General features: G+C 33.3%; 3 protein-coding genes across 5 annotated transcripts; 1 reads left to right on the top strand and 2 right to left on the bottom strand.

Annotated features, from left to right (window-relative positions):
- Positions 1–2007: 2007 nt before the first annotated feature.
- Positions 2008–3960, bottom strand: LOC114753769 (uncharacterized). The gene is made up of 2 exons (XM_028942479.1): positions 3397–3960; positions 2008–2616 (listed from the first exon to the last, which is right to left on the bottom strand). The coding sequence occupies exons 1-2, from the start codon at positions 3923–3925 to the stop codon at positions 2567–2569; spliced, it is 579 nt and encodes a 192-aa protein (XP_028798312.1). The 5' UTR covers positions 3926–3960; the 3' UTR covers positions 2008–2566.
- Positions 3961–8828: 4868 nt separating this feature from the next.
- Positions 8829–11546, top strand: LOC114753766 (uncharacterized). The gene is made up of 3 exons (XM_028942475.1): positions 8829–9110; positions 9673–10167; positions 10863–11546. Exons 1-3 carry the CDS (start codon positions 9023–9025, stop codon positions 11381–11383), a joined length of 1104 nt encoding a protein of 367 aa, XP_028798308.1. The 5' UTR covers positions 8829–9022; the 3' UTR covers positions 11384–11546.
- A 5522-nt stretch (positions 11547–17068) lies between these two features.
- LOC114753768 (cytochrome b5 domain-containing protein RLF) lies at positions 17069–20500 on the bottom strand. Of its 3 annotated transcripts, none has more exons than XM_028942478.1 (6): positions 20400–20499; positions 19536–19638; positions 18973–19369; positions 18122–18256; positions 17926–17976; positions 17069–17395 (listed from the first exon to the last, which is right to left on the bottom strand). In XM_028942478.1, exons 2-6 carry the CDS (start codon positions 19569–19571, stop codon positions 17319–17321), a joined length of 696 nt encoding a protein of 231 aa, XP_028798311.1. In that variant the 5' UTR covers positions 19572–19638; positions 20400–20499; the 3' UTR covers positions 17069–17318. The 3 variants fall into 3 exon arrangements, with proteins under 3 accessions (XP_028798311.1, XP_028798309.1, XP_028798310.1); XM_028942476.1 differs by lacking the exon at positions 17069–17395 and adding an exon at positions 17402–17640 and having other exon boundaries at positions 17941–17976; positions 20400–20500; XM_028942477.1 differs by lacking the exon at positions 17069–17395 and adding an exon at positions 17402–17640 and having other exon boundaries at positions 17941–17976; positions 19536–19624; positions 20400–20487.
- Between the last annotated feature and the right edge of the window lie 477 nt (positions 20501–20977).

Below are 20977 nucleotides of genomic sequence, written 5' to 3'. Positions count from 1 at the left end.
TAATAGTTTTCTTTACTGCACCGCTGGTCTTCACCGTCTAAAGTAAGATGATGTAGCTTATGGAAAGAGCCCATTTGAGACAGAAAAACCAGATTGCCAAATCATTGAGCCAAACATAACGAGTCACACAAGCCCAACTTTTACCGGTTGGGAAGTCAGGTTAGGCTTTCAAACGTGATGACAAACACACTCTTACTCATGCAAGTTTCAAACATTCTAATGATAGAAAAATGGTTCAAAAACAACCTATTAGATACTTGTGAAGAGCTACATTTTAATGTCTGGTCAATAACGATAGTAGCTATTAATGGAGAAGGAGAAAAGGGTAACAGAAAAGAGAGACTAGCTGGGAGAAAAAGAGGTATAAAAAAAATACAGAGAATGAAAGAGAGAACTCAAACCAAAATTTATCCAATCCATAGGTACCTTGCAAAATGAGATGAGATGAAAAACTATATATAAACTCAAATCTAATCCAAAGAATTAAATACATAATATTGTAAAAAGTTCTAAAATGAAATGAAAAGATAACAATAAAGAATAGATGTAAAAAGATAACGATCAATTAAAATTAAAAAAAATATTTCTAAATTTTTTCTAATAAAGCTGAATATTTGAAAATCCTAATAAGTCATTGTTTCATATCCCATCAATTATTTATTAATACAATTTCAAATCAAATGCAATTATTTGTTCATTTTTTCGATGCACAGACATTCTATTTTTTTCCCCCGAATTTTCTTTTTATGTAAAATAATCCATCTCTTCAAGTGTATACCCTCACATATATTTTGACTCTTATGATCTGAAAGAGCATTAATAACATGGTACTCGAAGAGGCTCATAACTTCCTCTTTGCTCATCATTTAAAAAAAAAAAAGATGGTAATTATTATGAATTTCATCACTATCAAAAAAACTTAGATTTCACACTATCCATGTAAACAGCAAAATGAAAGGACAATTAAAGACTATCTTTTAGGAAGGGTTCCCCTAATTCGGTGGCAAAATAAAAAAAATAAAAAAAGGTTGCCCCTAATTCATCATTCTCACAAAATACGTACAAAACACAAAGCCTATAACAATAATCTAATTATAGACTTTCCTTTATGCGGTACTTAATTTATTTAACGGTTACAAAATTAGTTCTTCAGAGATTTTGAATCCATTTTAGATGCTGAAGTGGAGGTTTTCCTTTTTGTTAAAAAGTTTGGTATTTGGGTGAATCCAATTCTAATGATAATGAAAAATAAAAATTTTACTAAAATATACATTTAGTTCTTTAACTCTAAAATCTTTAATATTAAATGATGATTTTCTGTAACAATCATAGTTCTCGTAAAAATTAAACTTAATATGTTACCATTTAAAAATATTTTACCAACATACAAGATATCAATATCATTGTTTTTTGCAAATGATTTTAAGGTTAAAAGACTAAAAACATACTTTTAAAGTTAAGAAACTAAAATGAAATCTTAAGTAAAGTTAAAGAACTAGTATGCTTTAACCTAAAAATTTTGATGAATTTTTCTCATATACTCAAAAGCCAGTCCTATGACCTTTTGATATCATATTGAGATAAAACGTTTGTTCAATTACTTCCCATTCTTCTTTAAGACAGTACGGATGGGACTTGTAAATTTTATAAATTATGACCTACGTGTACTGTTATTAACTTATTATATCATAGACACAAGAATCCACATAAAGCCTGAAATGGCTATTAAAATTCATAAAAACAGCTCAATAGTAGCGTAATAAACATTCAAATCAAATTTCAAATTAACATCAATGCCCTTACCATCGGTTTGGCATAAAGGAAGTGGAGGGAGAAGAGAAAAAATTTAAACGACTTCAATTTTTGAAAAATTGAAGAAGTGTGATTATAAAATTTTAATAAAAAATATAAGATAAAAATTTAATTAAACACTTGTAATCCTACTTCTCCTATTTTTTTCAAAATGAAATTCATTAAAAAAGTTTTTCTTTATTTTTATCATACCAAATAGACTTTTATACTCTCAAAGAGAACTTTCAAATTGGCCCCAAAACCTACAGAAGCTGCCAATAGTCTTGAGGTATAGTGGCATTGAAACTTTTTATAAGTAGGAAATCGTGTTAGAGATCTATTCCTCTAGAGCAACAAAAAGTGCTGAAGCCGAGGATCACTAAAAAATGTCATGCATCTTAATGGATCAAGTGGATGTCCATATATAATCCTTCCTACTTTCTCCCTGCGAGTAGTTACAGTGATCAACAGAGGATGCTTCCTCGTCCCCGACCCAACAACATGTTCTTTAATTTAAGCCATACTTCACCGTCTTCATTCCATGCACCCTCCAAGATAACCGTAAATCTCTTTGGCCAATACAAAACATGAAGAATATATCAGCAGATGCATCTGGGCTGCCTTGGTTATAAATTACAACCGAATATTTACTTAAAATTCTTACAGATTTAACAAGGATGAATGTCTAAGAACAATTGGAATAAAACTACCTCATCAAACATTTTAAGTTTAATAGCTGATACTCCAAAAGAAAATGATCAATCATATGGCTGCTTCATGAAGCTTCACTCCAACTATTGTGAGGGAAATGGTATTTTCCCACAGCTGTCACATACAGCCCACAAAGTGAACAACATTAAGGGTGTGTAAGTTCTTCTCTGGATTTGTATCCCCTGAATTCATAAACTTGATACGCATCTAAACCAAAAGAATCATCTCCACCTATTTGCATCACTCTGTGTGTGTGTGTGTGTGTGTGTGAAAGTTCAGAAACGATTTGGTATCAAAGAATCCAAATTCTTATTTCTCCACGTTACCTACCTTCTTGGGAAAAAAGAGTGCGCGAGCGCACACAAAACAAGGCGTAGCAAACAGCTTGAAGCTCTGGAGTTAATTAGATACATCACTGCAACTCACAGCAAAATCAATGTTCCATTTGAAGAGACTATATGCAATGCTTCCTATTTTTTAATGGGCATAATAATCTTTTCTAAAGTAAAGTTTGTCAAGCTTCGAACTTAAAGTTTCATTTCTTGTAATATAATTCTGATATACTATAACAAGAAAAAACTTGGAACTAAGAAACAGACGGGACTAAAGCTGACAATATCTCTGCGTAATTTAAATGTTACAATTTTGCCAGAATCAGTAATTTTTGGGGGGAAATGTTACCAAGATGGCGAGAAAAAACCAAAGGTGAGATGCAAGTAGCAACCACTAATAAAAAGTCAAATCTTCAATACAGTTGAAAAATCTACAATTATCAAGCATCAAAGTTAGATATTTGTCTACACAAACTCGCAAAACGAAAATTTTTCTATTCATCCCCAAAAAAACGGAAAAAAAAAGTAAAGGGAATTGATCAGCTCAATAGAGGAGTCATACTGCTGTGCAGATTCTCAACGTCTAGGGCCCTTCGAAATTCTTCTTGTGCTTCTTCATCTTCATCATCCCCACACTCATACATAGATCCGACCAGACGAAGCTGATCCTCCAAGTACCTATGCAAGAGGCCCTTCTCCTCATCGCCACCGCATCCACTGCAACCTTCCTCGCATCGTCTCAGCCGATCATCGTCGCGGGAATCGCGGAAGAATTTCCGCCAGAGACAGCGGCGGAGGCAGAGATCTACGGCGCATAGGAAAGGGAAGGCGAAGAAGAGGAGGCAAAGGAGGAGAGGGGAGCAAAGCAGGATCAAGAGGTAACGAATCCGACGATTACGAAGCCAGGACGAGGTGGCGCCGACAGCACTCACGAGGAAGGGTGGGACGATCGAGGCGGGGGAGAGGCGGTGGGCGTCATGATTGTACGGCGGTAGGGAGGGGAAAGGGGCGGTGGGGACGACGTCGTTTTTGGGTCTGGCGTTGCCCCCGCATGGGTGGGTAGTTTTATTAAGCATGACATGAGGGAGCATGTGACATAGTTGACTGTGCCGCTGGTTTCCACCTTGAAGCCTCTTAAAATCGGTTGAGTTTGGCGTTTTGAGAGTTTTGGGCTCTCAAATGGGCTTTTGGGCCATCAAGATCTCTTATGTAAGCCCATCTAACGGCCTTTTTGTTGTTGGGCCTTGAACAATCAATTTGTCTAACTGAAGCGGGGGACATCTTTACGATAATAAGAGGTTAATGTCCAACAAGAACATGAAGTGGGCCAAACCGCCCAAGATCCACAGGCCTGGAACTAATATATACCCCCTGGCCCTTAATGCATAACAACAACTTTACTGCCAACAACTACTTTTAATATACCAACAAAAATCGGTCTAGTTGGTAAGGAGTCAACTCATAACTTATAAGATCGTGAGTTCAAATCTCACTGCCAGTGTGAAGACTTTGTTGGTAGGTGATCTGTAAGTACCTTTATAAGCGCTCTCTGAGCCTAGAGGCATACCTTAGCCCTAGTAAGCTTCCAAGACCCAACTCACCTAAACTTTCTTGTACCAAAAAAAATACTACTTTTAATGTTATTTTACTTATCTGTAACCAAAAGAAAAAAGAAATTTTTTTTTACTAACAACAAGGGTTAGGTTTGGCGGAATAGGTTAATCTATTACGATGTCATGAAGGTTTGAATCTCTATTGAAAGAAATGCCCACATTTAGTGTCTAACAATATCTTAAATAAGATTATCTCTAATAAGATAATAATGCGTAGCAAAACAAAAATAATTCTACTTTTTCAAAAATGACTGTTTTTTCAAATAATCATGTTCAAAACACAGCTGGGATGGTAAACGTGAATACTTTTTTCATTAAAAAAAAAGAACATTGATTCACGGAGCTGTAAAAAAACTAACTTTTTTTTTATTAGACTTAACTCCATTGGTAATAAAGATGGTTTGAATTGGCCAAGATTTTTTTGCAATATGGTCCCCAGAAAAGGAGGGCTTTTCCAAATGGACGTTTGTAGACACTTCGGATGAATTTAGATCCTCCGGAATAGTATTTTAATTAGTGAGAGAGAGAGAGAGAGTCATATAAAGACTTTGTATTGCGTTGAAGAATATGGAGGGGATAAACTTCCCTATCATTTTGGTCATTGAGTTTTAAAAATTGAATCTTCGTCCAATTCTTAATATAAGATATAAATATGTAAACTGCACTCTACAGAAATTTAAAAAAAATGATTAAATTAATTATTTGTTAAAATTATATTTTGGTTATGTTAAACTACCATGTTTCAATACAAATCCCTTAACGAAAATCATTTTTAACATATGTAATTAATATGAATAGTTTTGAAAAAAATTATAAATCCAGAAGATAAAATAAAGTGAATTTTATATTTAAAACTAAAATAAACAAATATTCTAAGTAGCTCTTATATTTAGAAGTGTGAGAATAATTTTTCAGAAACTAAATCAGGAAGCAAGAGAGTAAAATAAAATAATGGAAGAATGCATAGCCCATTACCATTCACATGGACATAATAAATAGTAATGAAAAAGAAGGGATAAGACCGGACAAGAGTCCATTTATGATCTTGGAATGCCATCAATGGTCAACCTGAAGGAGGAACTTACAATTTTTTTCCCCGGAACGTGTTTTGGCAATTACAGTGACAAATTCGTGCTCATGGCTTTATACTCCTCCGGTCCTTAATATATGACCCAATTTTTGAGTTGGTTTTGGTTTTAAATATAAGATCCATTTCTCATATCTATCATTTTTCTCTAAATTACCCCTATGGATACTCCCTCAACCATAATCAAGTAGAAGAGGAAGAGAGGGTATTAAGAAAGATGATTATGGTATTTTAGGAAAAATGTGTCACTTTTCTTATAATTAACTAACTTACCTAACTTTTTTAATCTAATCAAATTAGTTAAATGGGTCTTATATTAAGGACCGGAAGAGTATTAATTTTATAATCCTCCAACCGACATAGGGAAAAGAGTTAATTTCTTGTAACATGACAAAAAATTTAAATCTTTATTAAAAAAGATATTCATATTTAGTGTACACGTTAAGCACAGCAAGAGAATAATGTTTCAAGCCAAAAATACAAAAAAAAAAAAAAAATCCGATTGCCTTGGCCCTTTTGGGTTTTCATTTTTTAATTTTTGGCGATACTCTTGGGTTTTCATTTTGGTGGGGAGATCTTTTTGATTTGAGGAATGTGGAGAGAAAGCACATGCACTGCCTCGTTTCAAGAGAAAGATGCAATCCCTCGGTCCCCATCCACACCACACCAAAAAGTTTCTCATCAGTTATGATTTCTTTTTCATTTTGTTGTTATTTTTTTTATGACCCTCTGTACCAACCAGTTTACCCAAATTAAAGAAAATTGGTGAAGTCATTAAATTTTGTTTGATAATTAAAAAAATTGGATAAAAATTTGGATAAAAAAGAGTATTGTTGTTGTGAAACCATTCGCAAAACATTCGTGGATATTCATAAATTTTTATTAACTCGACCTTGTCTCAGAGATATTAAAAAAAATAGCATCGTTATAGTTTTTAAAAAAATAATTAACAGTTAATATTAATTTTTTAATACTAAATATTAGCTTTTTAACTATTAGGATTACATTACTTTTCTTTTTTAATATTTTTTGGGTGATGTTGAGAAAAAAAAGGACTTTCAACTATATATAACTCTTTTACGAATATTTTATGGATAAAAGTAATCTCTGCTCCAAAAAGATTTCCAAATTTATCATTAATTAAAATTATAAATTACATGTTAAAAAGAAAAAATGCATCAAAGTTTAAATAGGAACAATCTTAAAAAATTGTAAGTAATATCATATTTGGTGACTTATAATAAAAATTAATTAATTATTTTAAATTTATCAATAAAACTTCCCAAACAAAATTTAGGGTGTTGGGCCCCAGTTTCTCCTGACCCCGTAATAATTTCAACATTTTGAAATTAAAGATCATCTTCCTCTGTATTTGATTTCCATGCCCCACGCGCACATGTGCTTGTTCCCTTCTTCCGCTCTTCCCCTCATTTCTATTAAATTCAAATGCTTGTTGCTCCTTATTTTTTTCATCTACTTTTCACTTAGAGTGATAGGTAGAATCAAATAAAAATCAAGCTAAATAATAATTTAATGATTAAAAAGCCCTAAGACTCATTTTTTTCAAAAATATTTAAATGAATAGTAATTTCAGATATTAAATTTGTTTAAAATATTGATGATAGCATAAAAATACTAATAATAATTTTAATCCTTGGAAAAATCTTCATTTTTTAATGGTTTAAAATAATTCTTATTCCATATGCAATTTTTTAGGTTAGAATTTTTTTATATAAGAATTTCATTTCTTTTTTTTAAAATAAAAAATTGACATAGACATGAAGTGTATATCTGATCTAATTGCTGGTAAAGCGAAACTACCCATATATGCATTTTAGGTGCAGGATTTCATTGCTAGACTGGAGGCTAAATTGTCAAAAAGCTTGTTCATATTGAATTATGCGAAAGACTCAACTACATTTTTTCAAGTGTTTATTCTAATATTCTTAAATAAATAAAAATATGATATATGTACATACTGAATTATGAGAAAGGCTCAACTACAATTTTTGTCCATATCTAGAGATTTTTCTTACCTCTTTTTTCTAGATAAAGATTTTTCCTACATCACTATATATATATTTTTTCCCCTGACTTACACCACTATATCACTCCCCATGTATTTACGGAGGATCCAAAATAAGTACAATTATTCAGGATACATAGATAGTATAATATATTTAATATTGAATATTGATATATTAAAATTAAAATAAATATTTTTGAAGGAGGAGACCTTCAATATAATTTAGGTGATTTTAAATATAAAACTTGATTCATTTATCATTTTTTCTCGAATCAATTTATCCAACTTATAAATTAATACTTAATCTTTTGTTACGTAATGTATTTTTTGGGAGATCATATTACTAAATTAAGGAATTTATTTAGGTCTATTTATCTATCAAATTTAGTTAAATAACTCTTATTTCAAATTAAAGATAGGAAGAGTAATATTAGTTGCTAATTTACTTACTATTTTAATACTTTTCGGGTATGCCATATTTTATTACTCCCTCTTTTACTTTTTATAAGATACAATGTTGGGTATGACTTGCTCTTTTTTATAAGAAATACTTAGAAGTCGTCTCAAAATTTATTTGTAAACTTTCTATTTTACTCTCATCTAAATGAAGGTATTTTTTAAAAAAATAAAATTTATTTTTAACATATTTATTATATACCTAACTAATTTTAATTAATTTCTTAGACAATGCAATTCAGTTAATTGTATTTTATAAAATAAAAAAAAGAAAAAGGGAGGAAATATTTTAGTGGAAATAGCCCGATAGGTAATCTTATGTTTGGTCCTGGTCATTAGCCCTAAGTGGACTCGAGAAAAAACGCGGCTCTCTTGCGTAATTTGGTGGACACCATTTAACGTCCCCACCTACTCAGTAATTAGCAACACAGGATACGGATCACCTCAAGCCCGAGGGGCTTCATGGAAGCAGTCAGATTGATCCTATGGCTAGGAGAAGCACTAGTGTAAAATTAGTTACTTTTGCAGTGGGGTAATAATTTTAAACCAGTCAATCTACCAGCCATAGGATCAATCTCACGGTTGCTGTGAGGGAAATCCCAAGGTACTGCACCAAGCGCACTTGAGGCCATCTGAATGCACCGACATTAAAGTTCAAACCATCCTGCCTAAGAAAATATTAAAAAATTGATTCATAATAAGGGAAGATCAAAAAAGGGAAAGAACCAAAAAGTCCCATCCTTTCAAAATGTAACCTGGAAAGCACAAAAATGATTTTTTAAAGATACCATGAATTATGGAGAAAAACCCGGTTAGAAAACTGAAAGAAAGTTCTGTCCATGTGGGCTGTTTAACGTGATTGATACTAGTCTTGTTCGAAATCCCCCTTTCCTTCCCTCTATAAAACACAGTAAAGCTTCACTCTTTCCTTCTCCATCATCCAACACCAAAACCCTTTTCTTCTGTGTACCTTTTAGCCTCACATTTGAGCACTTTGGTAGTGCAAATGGGAGTCACAGCCACATTCGTGCTCTGCTTGACTTTGCTTCTTGCTGCTTCAGCTCTTGCTGCAGTTCAACCCAGAGTTGCAGAAGGTAATGTTCTGGGGAAAAAATGTGAAACACTTGACGCATTTTTATTTACCAGTTCAGCTTAAACTACATTTGCTTTCATTCTGATGTTGCCATGTCTAAACTTTCAAATCTTTTCCGTTTTTCCGCTCTACGCTCTCTCATTCTTACTTAAGAGTGTAAACAGTGTAGTGTCCAGGCTCAAGATGTAGTTATGGATTTTGTTGGACTCTGTAATGCTTGTTGAAATGTGTCTATGGCTTACTGCTGCTACGCTCTTTATGGGTAACCTTAGAATCATTCCATTTGTGCAAAAAGAAAAAACCTTTCAACCCTGTCCGCTATGCTGAGAAAAAGGTTGACTGTGCTTGATTTGAACTTAATGCAATTTCTTGGCTTCAAATATATTCCACTTTTCTGCTATATCTACCCTCATTCTCACTTCCTGAGTATGTCTAGTGTCTGAACTCAAGCTGATGCAGTTGTGAAGTGTGTCTATGAGATTTGTACTGTTACTCTACTCTTTCTGGTGAAGCTTAGAAATTTTTTGTTACTCTGAATCTGAAACTTTTTCTTCTACTGGCAGCTTATCTTGAAAATGGAAACTTTGAAGAGAAGCCAGACCCCAAAAACCTCCGGAAAACAAAACTAGTGGGGAAGTATGCCTTGCCAAAATGGGAGATCACTGGTCTGGTCGAATATGTCACTGGGGGACCACAATCTGGAGGGATGTTCTTCCCTGTGACTCATGGAATTCATGCTGTGAGACTTGGCAATGATGCTTCAATTTCTCAGACCATCAAGGTCAAGCCAGGTCAATTATATGCCCTAATTCTGGGAGCCTCAAGGACTTGTGCTCAAGATGAGATCTTGAGAATCTCAGTACCTCCACATAGTGGGGATGTGCCTCTGCAGACACTTTACAGTCTCAATGGTGATGTTATTGCTTGGGGTTTCATGGCCACTTCAAACATCGCCAAGGTCACATTCCACAATCCTGGAGTCCAAGAAGACCCTGCCTGTGGACCACTCTTGGATGCCATTGCTATCAGAGAATTCTACCCACCAAGACCTATCAGAGGTAATGAAACCTACCTACATGCTTCTGATCTGTGGGCAACTGTGAACTTCTTTTATAGTATTGCAACATAATTGGATTTCAGCAGCTAATTTGAGTCATTTTCGGTTTCTCGTTTTGATAAATACATGTCTACATAGATCTTTCTAGCTCATTAAACTTTCAGGTCGGGCTGTTTAGATTATTTATTTCCACGGTCGTATCTCTCAGATGTTATTCACATTGTTACATATTTGCAAATACTTTCCAAGTTTGTCCTTGCTGCTTATATCGATATATCAATTTAAGTCAGTGGACCGTGAGGCTCATTTTAGGTTTTATGCAAATGTAGGGACCCACTGTAGTCAACATAAATAGAGTAGTTACAGAGAAACATTCTTAGGAGGATCTAGTTTATGAAATATGAGTAGTTCAATCTAATTTTGAAGAGACAGATAGACATGTCAATGATGCTTTTTGAGTTGGATTTACGTTTGACTTGCTTACCTGTCTTGTTATGATTAGTTTTAACCTACCTATCTTTTATAGACTGCGTTAATCTAATCATCTCTCAGTTGGAAATCAAATCTGTACCATAGTCAGCCGCATGGATGAAGTTTTTTTAGCTTTAAAATTGTGTTCGAGGCATTAAATTCCTCTGGGATTTCTGTTTTGCTTTACCAGTTGTGTTTAAAAGTGTCATCTTTGGTGTTTTGCAGGCAATTTGGTGAAAAACTCAGGCTTTGAGGAAGGTCCATTCCCTATATTCAACTCTACCAATGGCGTTCTTCTCCCTCCCAAGCAGCAAGATTTCTTGTCTCCACTTCCTGGTTGGATCATTGAATCACTCAAAGCTGTGAAATTCATTGACTCATGGCACTTCAATATCCCATTTGGACATGGGGCAGTGGAGCTTGTTGCAGGCAGGGAAAGTGCCCTTGCTCAGATTCTCAGAACAGTTCCAAACAAAGTCTACAACCTCTCTTTCGCCGTTGGAGACGCCAAAAATGGCTGCCACGGATCAATGATGGTGGAAGCTTTTGCCGCGAAAGATACCCTTAAAGTTCCTTACCAATCTGTAGGGAAGGGAGGCTTCAAGACTGCAAGTTTTAGATTCAAAGCAATTGAACCCAGAACCAGGATCACATTCTACAGTTCCTACTACCATACCAGAATTGATGACTTTGGATCCCTTTGTGGCCCTGTCCTTGATCAAGTTATGGTGTCCCCTGTTGCTTAAAGTTGAGTTCATCAATTATAGTAATACTATGTGATTGGAAATTTTCAAACAGTTACTTAAACTCAAGTTTGTATAATTGCTTATCGTGAAACTTATGGTCCTCTGGTTATAATTATTTATCAAGAGACTCACAAGTCACTACTCATCAAGTGTCTGATTTTCATCATTTGTCATTCTCTTATTCTTTACACGAACAGGGGATCAAAACAGTGTTCCTCAAAGACTGATCCCAACTAATTAATTACATACAAGATTTATATATTCTAATCTCAAAGACCGAACCAACTAATTAATTACTTAACAAAATTTACTTATTTTAATTCTAATTAAAAGGGTTGGCTAGAAAGGCATGTGACATGTGGTTAGGCACGATGCATTGGATTCAAATTCAAGACAGGTCAATTTCTTAAGGTCAATATTATTTTATTTACCTCTTTTTTTTTTTGTGCGAATATCTTGTCCTGACATGGATGACTTATCTTTGGTTAAATTAAAGAATTAGATTACTAAGATGCGCACAAAATGACCCATGCAACACGTGGCTTTGTTGTCGGTTTTTGAACGGTTCCTCTGCTTTTCTCAAATAACTAGTAATTGACTTGTTAATGATCTTTTGCAAGTTTTCCAATATATTATATTATAGGGCTCACTATATACGACATAAGACACTTGTAAGCTTCTAAAATATAACCGGCTATATCATATGCGTGTGAGCTTCTATACACAAAAGGATCATGTCAAGTGGTTTTTTCCTCCTTTTTTTTTTTGCCAATTGAAATTATTGTTTGATTTATATGATCTAGATTTTGATTTTTTTTCCCCCTACTTGTTAGGTTCGACTTTAATAATGATAATTGACTCAATTAAAATCTAGATTAAAATCACACTTATTTGATTCGGATCATAGTCATGAGATCAACAATGTACTTCCCCAAAATACTTCAAAAGGCAAGCTCAGTTTTTTTTAGTACTACCTCCGGTCCTAATTATAAGAGCTAGTTGACTAATTTGAGGAGATTAAGGAAGTAAATGGAATTAGTTATTTGTCTTAAATAGGTGTTGTCTTTACTTAAATATCATTGCTAATCAAGTGTATTGATTAGAACTATCATTATTAGAAGGGCTACTTTGGCAAAAAAATGTATAAATATGAGAGACAAAGTGGATTGAGGTCTTATATTTAGAACCAAAATAAAAGTCAAACAGAGTCTTATATTAAGGACCGGAGATAGTAACTAGTGCATGAGGTTTCTATCATGTGGGGTTTATGGAGTAATAGATACACACCGTTTTACCCTTGAAAACGAAGGGTTTGTTTTCAAGATTTAAATCCGTGAAGCCCAAGTCACATGGTAACAACCTTTACCTCTGTTCTATGCTCACCCTCAAAGAACAAGCTTAGTGTCGCTAACAAATCGATAGTTTCTTTAAACAAGTTTTAACAGAAATGGGTATAAATCTTGTGTGTCGAAATGAGCTATATTATTCTTAATTTATGAAGAGTATGACCTGTTAGAGATTTTATATAATACTACTTCTTGTTCTCAATATATAAGTTAGTTGAAAATTAGATTTGATTTTGAATATAAGATCTTAATTTACTTTGTCTCTCAAATTTATAATCTTTTCTCTAAAATATCTCTATTGATTATAAAGGTTCCCATTAAAGGATAGTCTCAATACATATGATTAAAAAAAAAAAGTTTAGGAACATCGACACATATTTGTTAATGTTACCTAGCTTAACTAATTTTCTTAATTTTTTTAAATTCATTATCTAGCTCTTATATTAAGAAGAAGGCAATATGAAGACTCCAATTGAGTTTTATCCCCGTACTTCTTTTAAATAGCAACAAGAAAGAAGCATGGAGACAGTGGTCCCACTTATCTTCAATTCAATCATGCAGTTCCCGACATCAAGCTCAAGCAAGATCATGCCTGCATTACTCAGCTAACGAAGCAAGAGACCTCTCTGTAAATGCAACCCTGTAACCAATCATGTGCTTGATGAAGCATTGGGATCTGCCAAGATTTGTCTCTTCTGTGACGTTTCTTGCCTTGTATGGCATGTGAGATTAACGAAGGAAAATATGTTTAATTAATGAATAATAATATAAAATCTATAGAAAGTTGTACCATTCATCATAGGTGAGCAACATGGCTTTGTCCGGATTTGTAAACATGAGACAATCTAACAAGAATTGAGAGGAAAAAAAAATGGTACAGAACATTATAGAACTAGTGGGATTGCCCATGTGAACTTATAGGAGTAGATCCATGGAAAAGGGGTATTTTGTTACGAAGAGATAAGATTGGATCAATACAAAGTTATCTGCAAACTCGAGTGGGGACAAGACCAGATTTTTTGGACCAGACAGTCACAGGTGGATGCAGTTCTAGCATGTTACGAGGCAGGAAATAAGCAAGACAACATGAATGAGTTTGAGAATCCTGATTTGTGACAATGTGTTGTACACTGAACTACTTCGAGAGCAATCGTGGTCTGTTTAGTTTCTTTCTTTTTTTTTTAAAGAAAGTTTCAATAATCAGATATCTTAAACCACTTGGATATCCAGTTCTTAATGTAAAAGCTAGATAACTAATTTGGAGAGATAAAAAAAATTAATTAAACTGCTTATTTGTAATAAATATATTTTGACTTTCTTAAGCTGTTATATTTAATCATGTGTATTGTACCTATTCTTTAATGAAAATTTCTTATAATTAATAAAAATATTTTCAAAAAAAATTATAAATTTGTAAGATAAAATAAGTTGAGCTTTTGTGTTTAAAATCAAATTCAACCTTTCAATTAATTCTTATATCGAAGAGTGACAGCAGTTTTTTCTCCTTTAACTTCAATAATGATTTAACCACCTATTTATGATACTCTTTCACTACTTAATATAAGATCTTTTTAACTAATTTGATTAAATTAAGAAAATTAGATAAGTTAGTTAATTATAAGAAATATAATATGTTTTTCCTAAAACACCATAATAATCTTTCTTAGTATTCTTTCTCCTTCACTTACTTAATTATAGTTGAAAGAGTATCCATAAAGGTGATTTAGAAAAAATTTATAAATATGAAAAATTAACTTAACAATTAAGTCCTATATTAAGGATCAAATCAGTACAATCTTAAGACGGTTTTGGCATTTCAAAACCAAAATCTCGTTCTTTTGATTTTTTTTTTTTTTTTTTTTTTGGTTTTTGCTTTCAGCTGAGAAGTTAGTTTGGATCACTGAACAATCATGCCAACACGCCCTCAGCTTTCTAAGTGCTTGTAAAGGCGATGTCTCCATCTTAGTTGTCTTAGTCGCGTATATTTTTTGGCAACCTGGCTATAAATATTCATGAGGTATGTGATGTGAAGAATATTAAAATGTACCCTACTTCTTTTGATACTACCTCCGGTCCTAATTATAAGACCCAGTTAACTAATTTGAGGAGATTAAAGAAGTAAGTTAAGTTAGTTATTTGTAATAAATAAGTGTTGTCATTACTAAAATATCTTTGCTAATTAAGTGTATTGGCTAGAACTATCATTATTAGAAGGACTATCTGGGAAAAAAATGCATAAATATGAGAGACAAAATGGATTGGGGTCTTATAATTAGGACCAAACTAAAAGTCAAACGAGGTCTTATATTAAAGACCGGAGGTAGTATTTAATACTACCTCCTGTCCTTAATATAAGACTCTGTTTGACTTTTATTTTGGTTCTAACTGTAAGACCCTAGTCCACTTTATCTCTCATATTTATATATATATTTTTCAAAGTAGCTCTTCTAACAATAATAGTTCCAGTCAATACATTTAATTAACTCAATTTACTTTCTTAATCTCCTCAAATTAGTCAACTGGCTCTTATAATTAGGACCGGAGGTAGTATAAGATATAATTAGAAATTAAATTTAGTTCTAAATATAAAATCTTAATTCACTTGATTTTTCGTGTTTATTATTTTATTTGGAAAACTGATTTAACTAATTCATAAACTTATATATAATATATCACCCAAAAAAACTTATATAAAATACTAATGTTATAGAAGAGTATTTTACAAAAATCATATCATATTACTATAATTAACTAATATATTTAATTTTCTTAATTTATACATATTAATTAACTAGCTATTATATTAAGTATTGGATGTAGTAACATGATCATCCCTTCTCTATTTCCCATAAGACTTCAATATTTTTCTAAAGGACTTAAATAAGGTTGATGCATTTAAAAGTAGCTTAAATTAGAACATCATTTCAATATTTTTCTAAAGGACTTAAATAAGGTTGGTGCATTTGAAAGTAGTTTAAATTTGAACACCATTTGGCGCAAAAAAAGGATTGAACATCAGGCTGAAAATTGGAACACCTAGCTAAGCCACACATATAGAGAAATTAATGAATATATGAATTGGTTGGTTAGAGAAGCTCATAGTCTCGACAATCCTTATACTCATTTGATTGATCTTCCTCTATAATGTAAGAGGTTGATCAGGTTAGATATGCATAGTGTACAATGTTCTCTGTCCTTTGGTAATTGATGGTATTTTCATAGCTGTAGATTAAAATCAGTATGTTTAAATTGACGAATTCCCCCCCCCCCTTTTTTTTTGGGGTGGTTGGTTACGGTATGATTTGAATTAAAACGAAAAAAAAAACTCCAAATAAAACCTTTTTCTCCATTATCCTCAATCCAACAAATGCCCTTAAACTACAAAATTCAACGCATGCAAGGTCATGCCTTTCGAAATTGAGGTTATAACTTGCCAGCATCAACGGCCAAAACATTATCTATCTGAAAGAGCCACAAGCTATAAAAATTTCAAAGACAAAACTAGTTTTTCACCCCGAAAGTTTGAAGCCAGGGTCAACTTTGTCTTGCACATTTGCAAAAGCTCTTAATATCCTCCTACTAGCTATCAGTATTCAATTACATGAACAGAATTAGATGTATACATCTCCAAACAATTATTAGAAGATGCTTACGTGCATACCACACCTCCATAATTATTAAACAACCTAACGTGATCACCCCAGTAAAAGGTGAACGCCATTAGTTCAATTCTTCAATTCCTAACCTAACCTGGTTGAGACTTGCTTCCTAACTAGAGCTCGTTGTTCGTAGCATTCCTAAATGGACCAACCAGGGTGGTTGAATTTGCAAGGCCATGTATTTTACAGGTCAGCTAACTCTGTTGAGCAATAAGATGCTACTAGCATTTAGGAAGACGTGGAGAATTCTCGCAAACATATATGATGAAATTGACACAAAATAAACATTTAGAGCAAAAATAAACTTTAAGCATAGGAGAAATTGTAATGAAGTTCCAAATAAGGAACATAATTATTAAAAAATCCAGTAATAACAGAACAACCGGCAATAACAAGTTACAGAATAATAGATGACAACTATTTTCTTATCATCACGACTCACTGGTAATTATCTTCTTTCCCTGAGACCTCATTTAAGGAATATAAAAGGCATTTTGCAAGCTTTTCACATTACAATTTGTCTTTTGGGCTGAAATTCTCAAGTGCTTTTTTTTTTTTTTTTGGGGTCTAACATGTAATCAAATATGTCAAGGAGTCGAACATATTCTGAACGGCTTAACAGAGGCGGAGCAACAACTTTAACTTGCAGAATTAGTGATATAAATTCATCAATACCAGAATGTTACAAGTTCTTTAAACTGAACAGATTCAACAATCACATATTAAATGCCAATAGAATATCCCAGTTTACAACTTAACAGTGCTCGTCTGTAATTGTACAAAAGATTCCCGTAGGGATTCTATAAAAATAAGCAAGTGAAAAATTTATTCCTCGTTGTATATAAAGACGTACAATGGAGCCAAGGCAAGTTTATATATGCTATTTCATGAAATGTGACGATTCATTATTAGTACACAACTCTCCTTTCTTCACTGACTATCATCTAAAGTACCCACAAGGCATTTCTCCAATAAGAATTCTGCATTAACCCAAGCATGATATTTATCTGGATTAAATGATTAAGGATAAAGAGGTGAGCAGTCATTAAAGAGCAGAAACAGTGCACGATATAAAAGTATCAAGAGAAGGTAATCATGAAAAGATGAGCAAGCCCAGTTTACTTGTGACTTCAGTTACAGGCTTTCATACATGGAATATGCATGAACAGAAAGATGGGAATAATCAAGCTACTAGATAGAGCCAGATTCCCGAAGCACTTAAGTCTGTCTCTCAAAGCCGTGCTTGCTCCAGCTGCACATGATTTTGGATTATTTAATGCAATTATGCTTCCCAAACTCGAATTCCTCAAAAAAATAAAATTGCAAAGTAATATGTTGATTAAACTCAGGAGTAAAATTTTCAGCATGCTATTCAATGTCTCTGGCAAGCAAGAAGCATTTATCAAGATTAGATGATGGTTACAGAGGAAGCTTAAAATTTGACTCAGCAATCCACCAAAATGATATAAACATAGATTCATAATAATACTGCTCAATCTTGAATTACTTCACATTGAAAAAACTGCAAAAAGGATACTGAAGAGAGAGGTACAATCTTTTCCAACTGCCTTCATCAGCATATCAACACCTGAGAGATAAATTTTTGTTAATATAATCTTTTTTCTCAAGTAAATAAAACTAACTCTTCTTGAGAAGAGTTCATTTTCATGAACTTAGTAATAAGAATTCAAAAAGCATAACCCAAAACTTGCAAACTGAGCTAATAAGCATACCACCAGGATGAAACTTCATATATGGGAATATATTGTAAACACGCCCTTTTAAAACGGTCCACATTTGCCCTTCTGTTTGGTGTTGTCTAACTTCATCCATAGAAATAAGTCTCCTGTTTGATTGTCCATTCAAACCTGGAATCAGAAGGCTTCGATTAAAACATTACTTCCAAAACTCTGTCAAGACTTGCAGAGAATTCATTCATCGGAACAGAATTGAGTGCTGGTACCTAAAAACTTTTAGGCGAATTATATTATTATACATATAAGCTGTTGGTCAATAACATCTTCGAAATGTCATATAAAATGAAGGATTAGGAATACAGGTGTTCCTGCCTGCTCAAGCAAAAGCCACATGTAGCTCAATCAATCTTCTTTGGACAGACAGAAGGAATTCTAGTAAGGAATTGTAGCCACACAATCACTTAAGTGGGCAATAAATTAAACAAAAAAAAATGTTTGGGAATAATTAACAGGCTTTCTCGCTTAACCCTCCAGTCTCATCACAAGAAACTGAGTGAATATTTAAAACAAACACTTTGAAAACCCAAAATTGGAGTCAAGTCATGGAAATACTAAATGTTATAATGCCCGTAGCAGTTAGTTTTCTTCCAACCCATTGACATCACGTACTTAGTTAAATTGGTGTCTAAGTAGTTGAAGAGACAGAACATGGGGTGTCAACAAAATGAAAATAGTGAGAGTAAAATATATGGGGATAGTTTCAACTATAATGGACAATTATAGATGTTTCTTTGAAATTATTCTCTAACAAGGCACTAACTAATTTTCAGAACCTTTCCAAAACAACTAAATGAATAATTGCATTACAAAATTTTCAATAAGAGAACCTGCAAGGTCAGGATGTGTTCGAGTAAGCTTTAGCCAGTCCATTTGGCTATAGCCCTTCTCAAAAGGAACTTTGACCCGAGATTTTGGCTTTTCCATTGGCTTTCTTTGTTTTGATGACTTCTGAAGTGAATTCTCAGCATCACTTGATACGGCTTTTGTATTCAATACCTGTCCCTGATTTGATGGTGTTGTGTCAATTACACTGTAAGACAAAGAACCAACTGAAGCCTGCTTCTTAGAGTCGGAATTATCTGGTAACCCATTCATCCGTAGGGCACCACTATTCTCACCATGACTCCCACTTGTATTGGAGGATTCTTCTTTTAGGGTAATAGCACCCACATCTGAAGCAAGCTTATTGGTTTCATGGCCATCCTGATTAACAGGGGAACTGACCTATATAATCATAACATCAATCAAATTTAGAAAGAAATATGCAAGGCAAGGTTACAAAATCAAGCAAATTTGCATGGCAAAGTGTATATCCGAATAATACATTTCAAAACACAAAAGAAAATGATATATGTATAATTATGCTGCCTAGAAAAAGTATTTATCTTACCTGACAAAATGTAAACTCGTTATCACTGTCCATCATGCACCCACAATACGGTTTCAGATAAGATTTTGATATTGGCTCTGCTTCACCGGCTGGAATAGATTTTCTATAATGAAAAACAACATCATTATACATTTATGCCATGCCAGCAATTTCTGCACAAAAATGAATAAACTTTCTGCGAGAAAAGGTGCACTAAAATGAAAATGTTGATTTCTATGGAATGAACACCAGAAAAACAGATACCACATGTTTCAAGGGCAAAGGATGCAGGGCCGCAAGCTTTTGCAACCCAATTAGTATGATTTTAGCACTCTGGTAGTGATAGTGATGATAATGATGAACTATTCCTGCTTCAAATTATACTGATAGCAAACAATAAGCAGTTTCCTAGCTAAAAGCAGCCACGCATTATAGCAACATCGTCAATGAGTGGCGCATAATCCAGGAAGGTAATGCTTTAACCTAAAATGGTTCCCAAAGTCAGGTAAATGGACTCAGTCTCAGCTAAAACTTGGTTCATTTCTCTAAGAATGCAATGCATGAAATGTTGATCCCAAAACTCCTAGTTCAATATTCTAAGAGCTGCGAAAGAAATAAACAATAGTCGGACAGAACCAATCCAAAGAAAAGAATAACTAGCCAAAACCTATCAGTAAAAGAGAAAGAGTAGAAAACCACAGCCAATCGTATTGACCTTGCAAATTACATAAACAAAATTTTACTTCAATTGAATCCGAAAACAAATTGTCTAAATTTTCCCATTAACCAAGCAAACAATCAAATTCATGAATTCCCCCTCTTCACCAATTCTTCAATCAATTTTTCAGGAGTTAAGAAAGATTCGAGAAAAAGAAAGGAACTCACTGTCAAAGGCGGCTGATACCACGCACAGCTATCACCGAGATGGAGCGATGTAATGCTGTAATAGGATTTTTCAATTTTCCAATTCCCCAATTTCAAACGCGACGAGTCTGGCGCGTCGAGGAACTTCTTGCTGGCGCGCGTCAGTCAAACCGCATCTTATTCCCGCCACCGTTGCTCTTTCCATCTCTTACCAGTCCACCCCACTTTCTCTTTTTAATTTGTAATTAATCAAATTATATCATGAAAAATATGCATTTAAAGATACTTTTAAAATATATAAATTTGATTAATTTAATAATTTTAATATTTTTGAAAATATTTCTTAAAACTATTCATTTAGTTGTCTTTAAACTCAAACATTGGTTTAAAAAACTTTGAAAAATATATACCTTTAAATTTTTTTTTATCATGTGATGCAAGTGGCATGATTTTAATCATATTAGAATAGGATTTATGCAACAATCATAATATCTAAATAAAGTAAGAATTTATTATAATGAGTGGCAGATTAGTAAATAAGACATATTTTAACATGTTGTAATTAACAAATATTTGTATAGAATTTTTTGAGAATATTC

This window comes from Neltuma alba, unplaced genomic scaffold (genome assembly GCF_004799145.2).
Source record: "Neltuma alba isolate B1F8T4 unplaced genomic scaffold, ASM479914v2 tig00008130_pilon, whole genome shotgun sequence".
Taxonomy (NCBI): Eukaryota; Viridiplantae; Streptophyta; class Magnoliopsida; order Fabales; family Fabaceae; genus Neltuma; species Neltuma alba.
The sequence above is the reverse complement of the archived record's forward strand: the minus strand, read 5'-3'. Positions and strand labels throughout refer to the sequence as shown.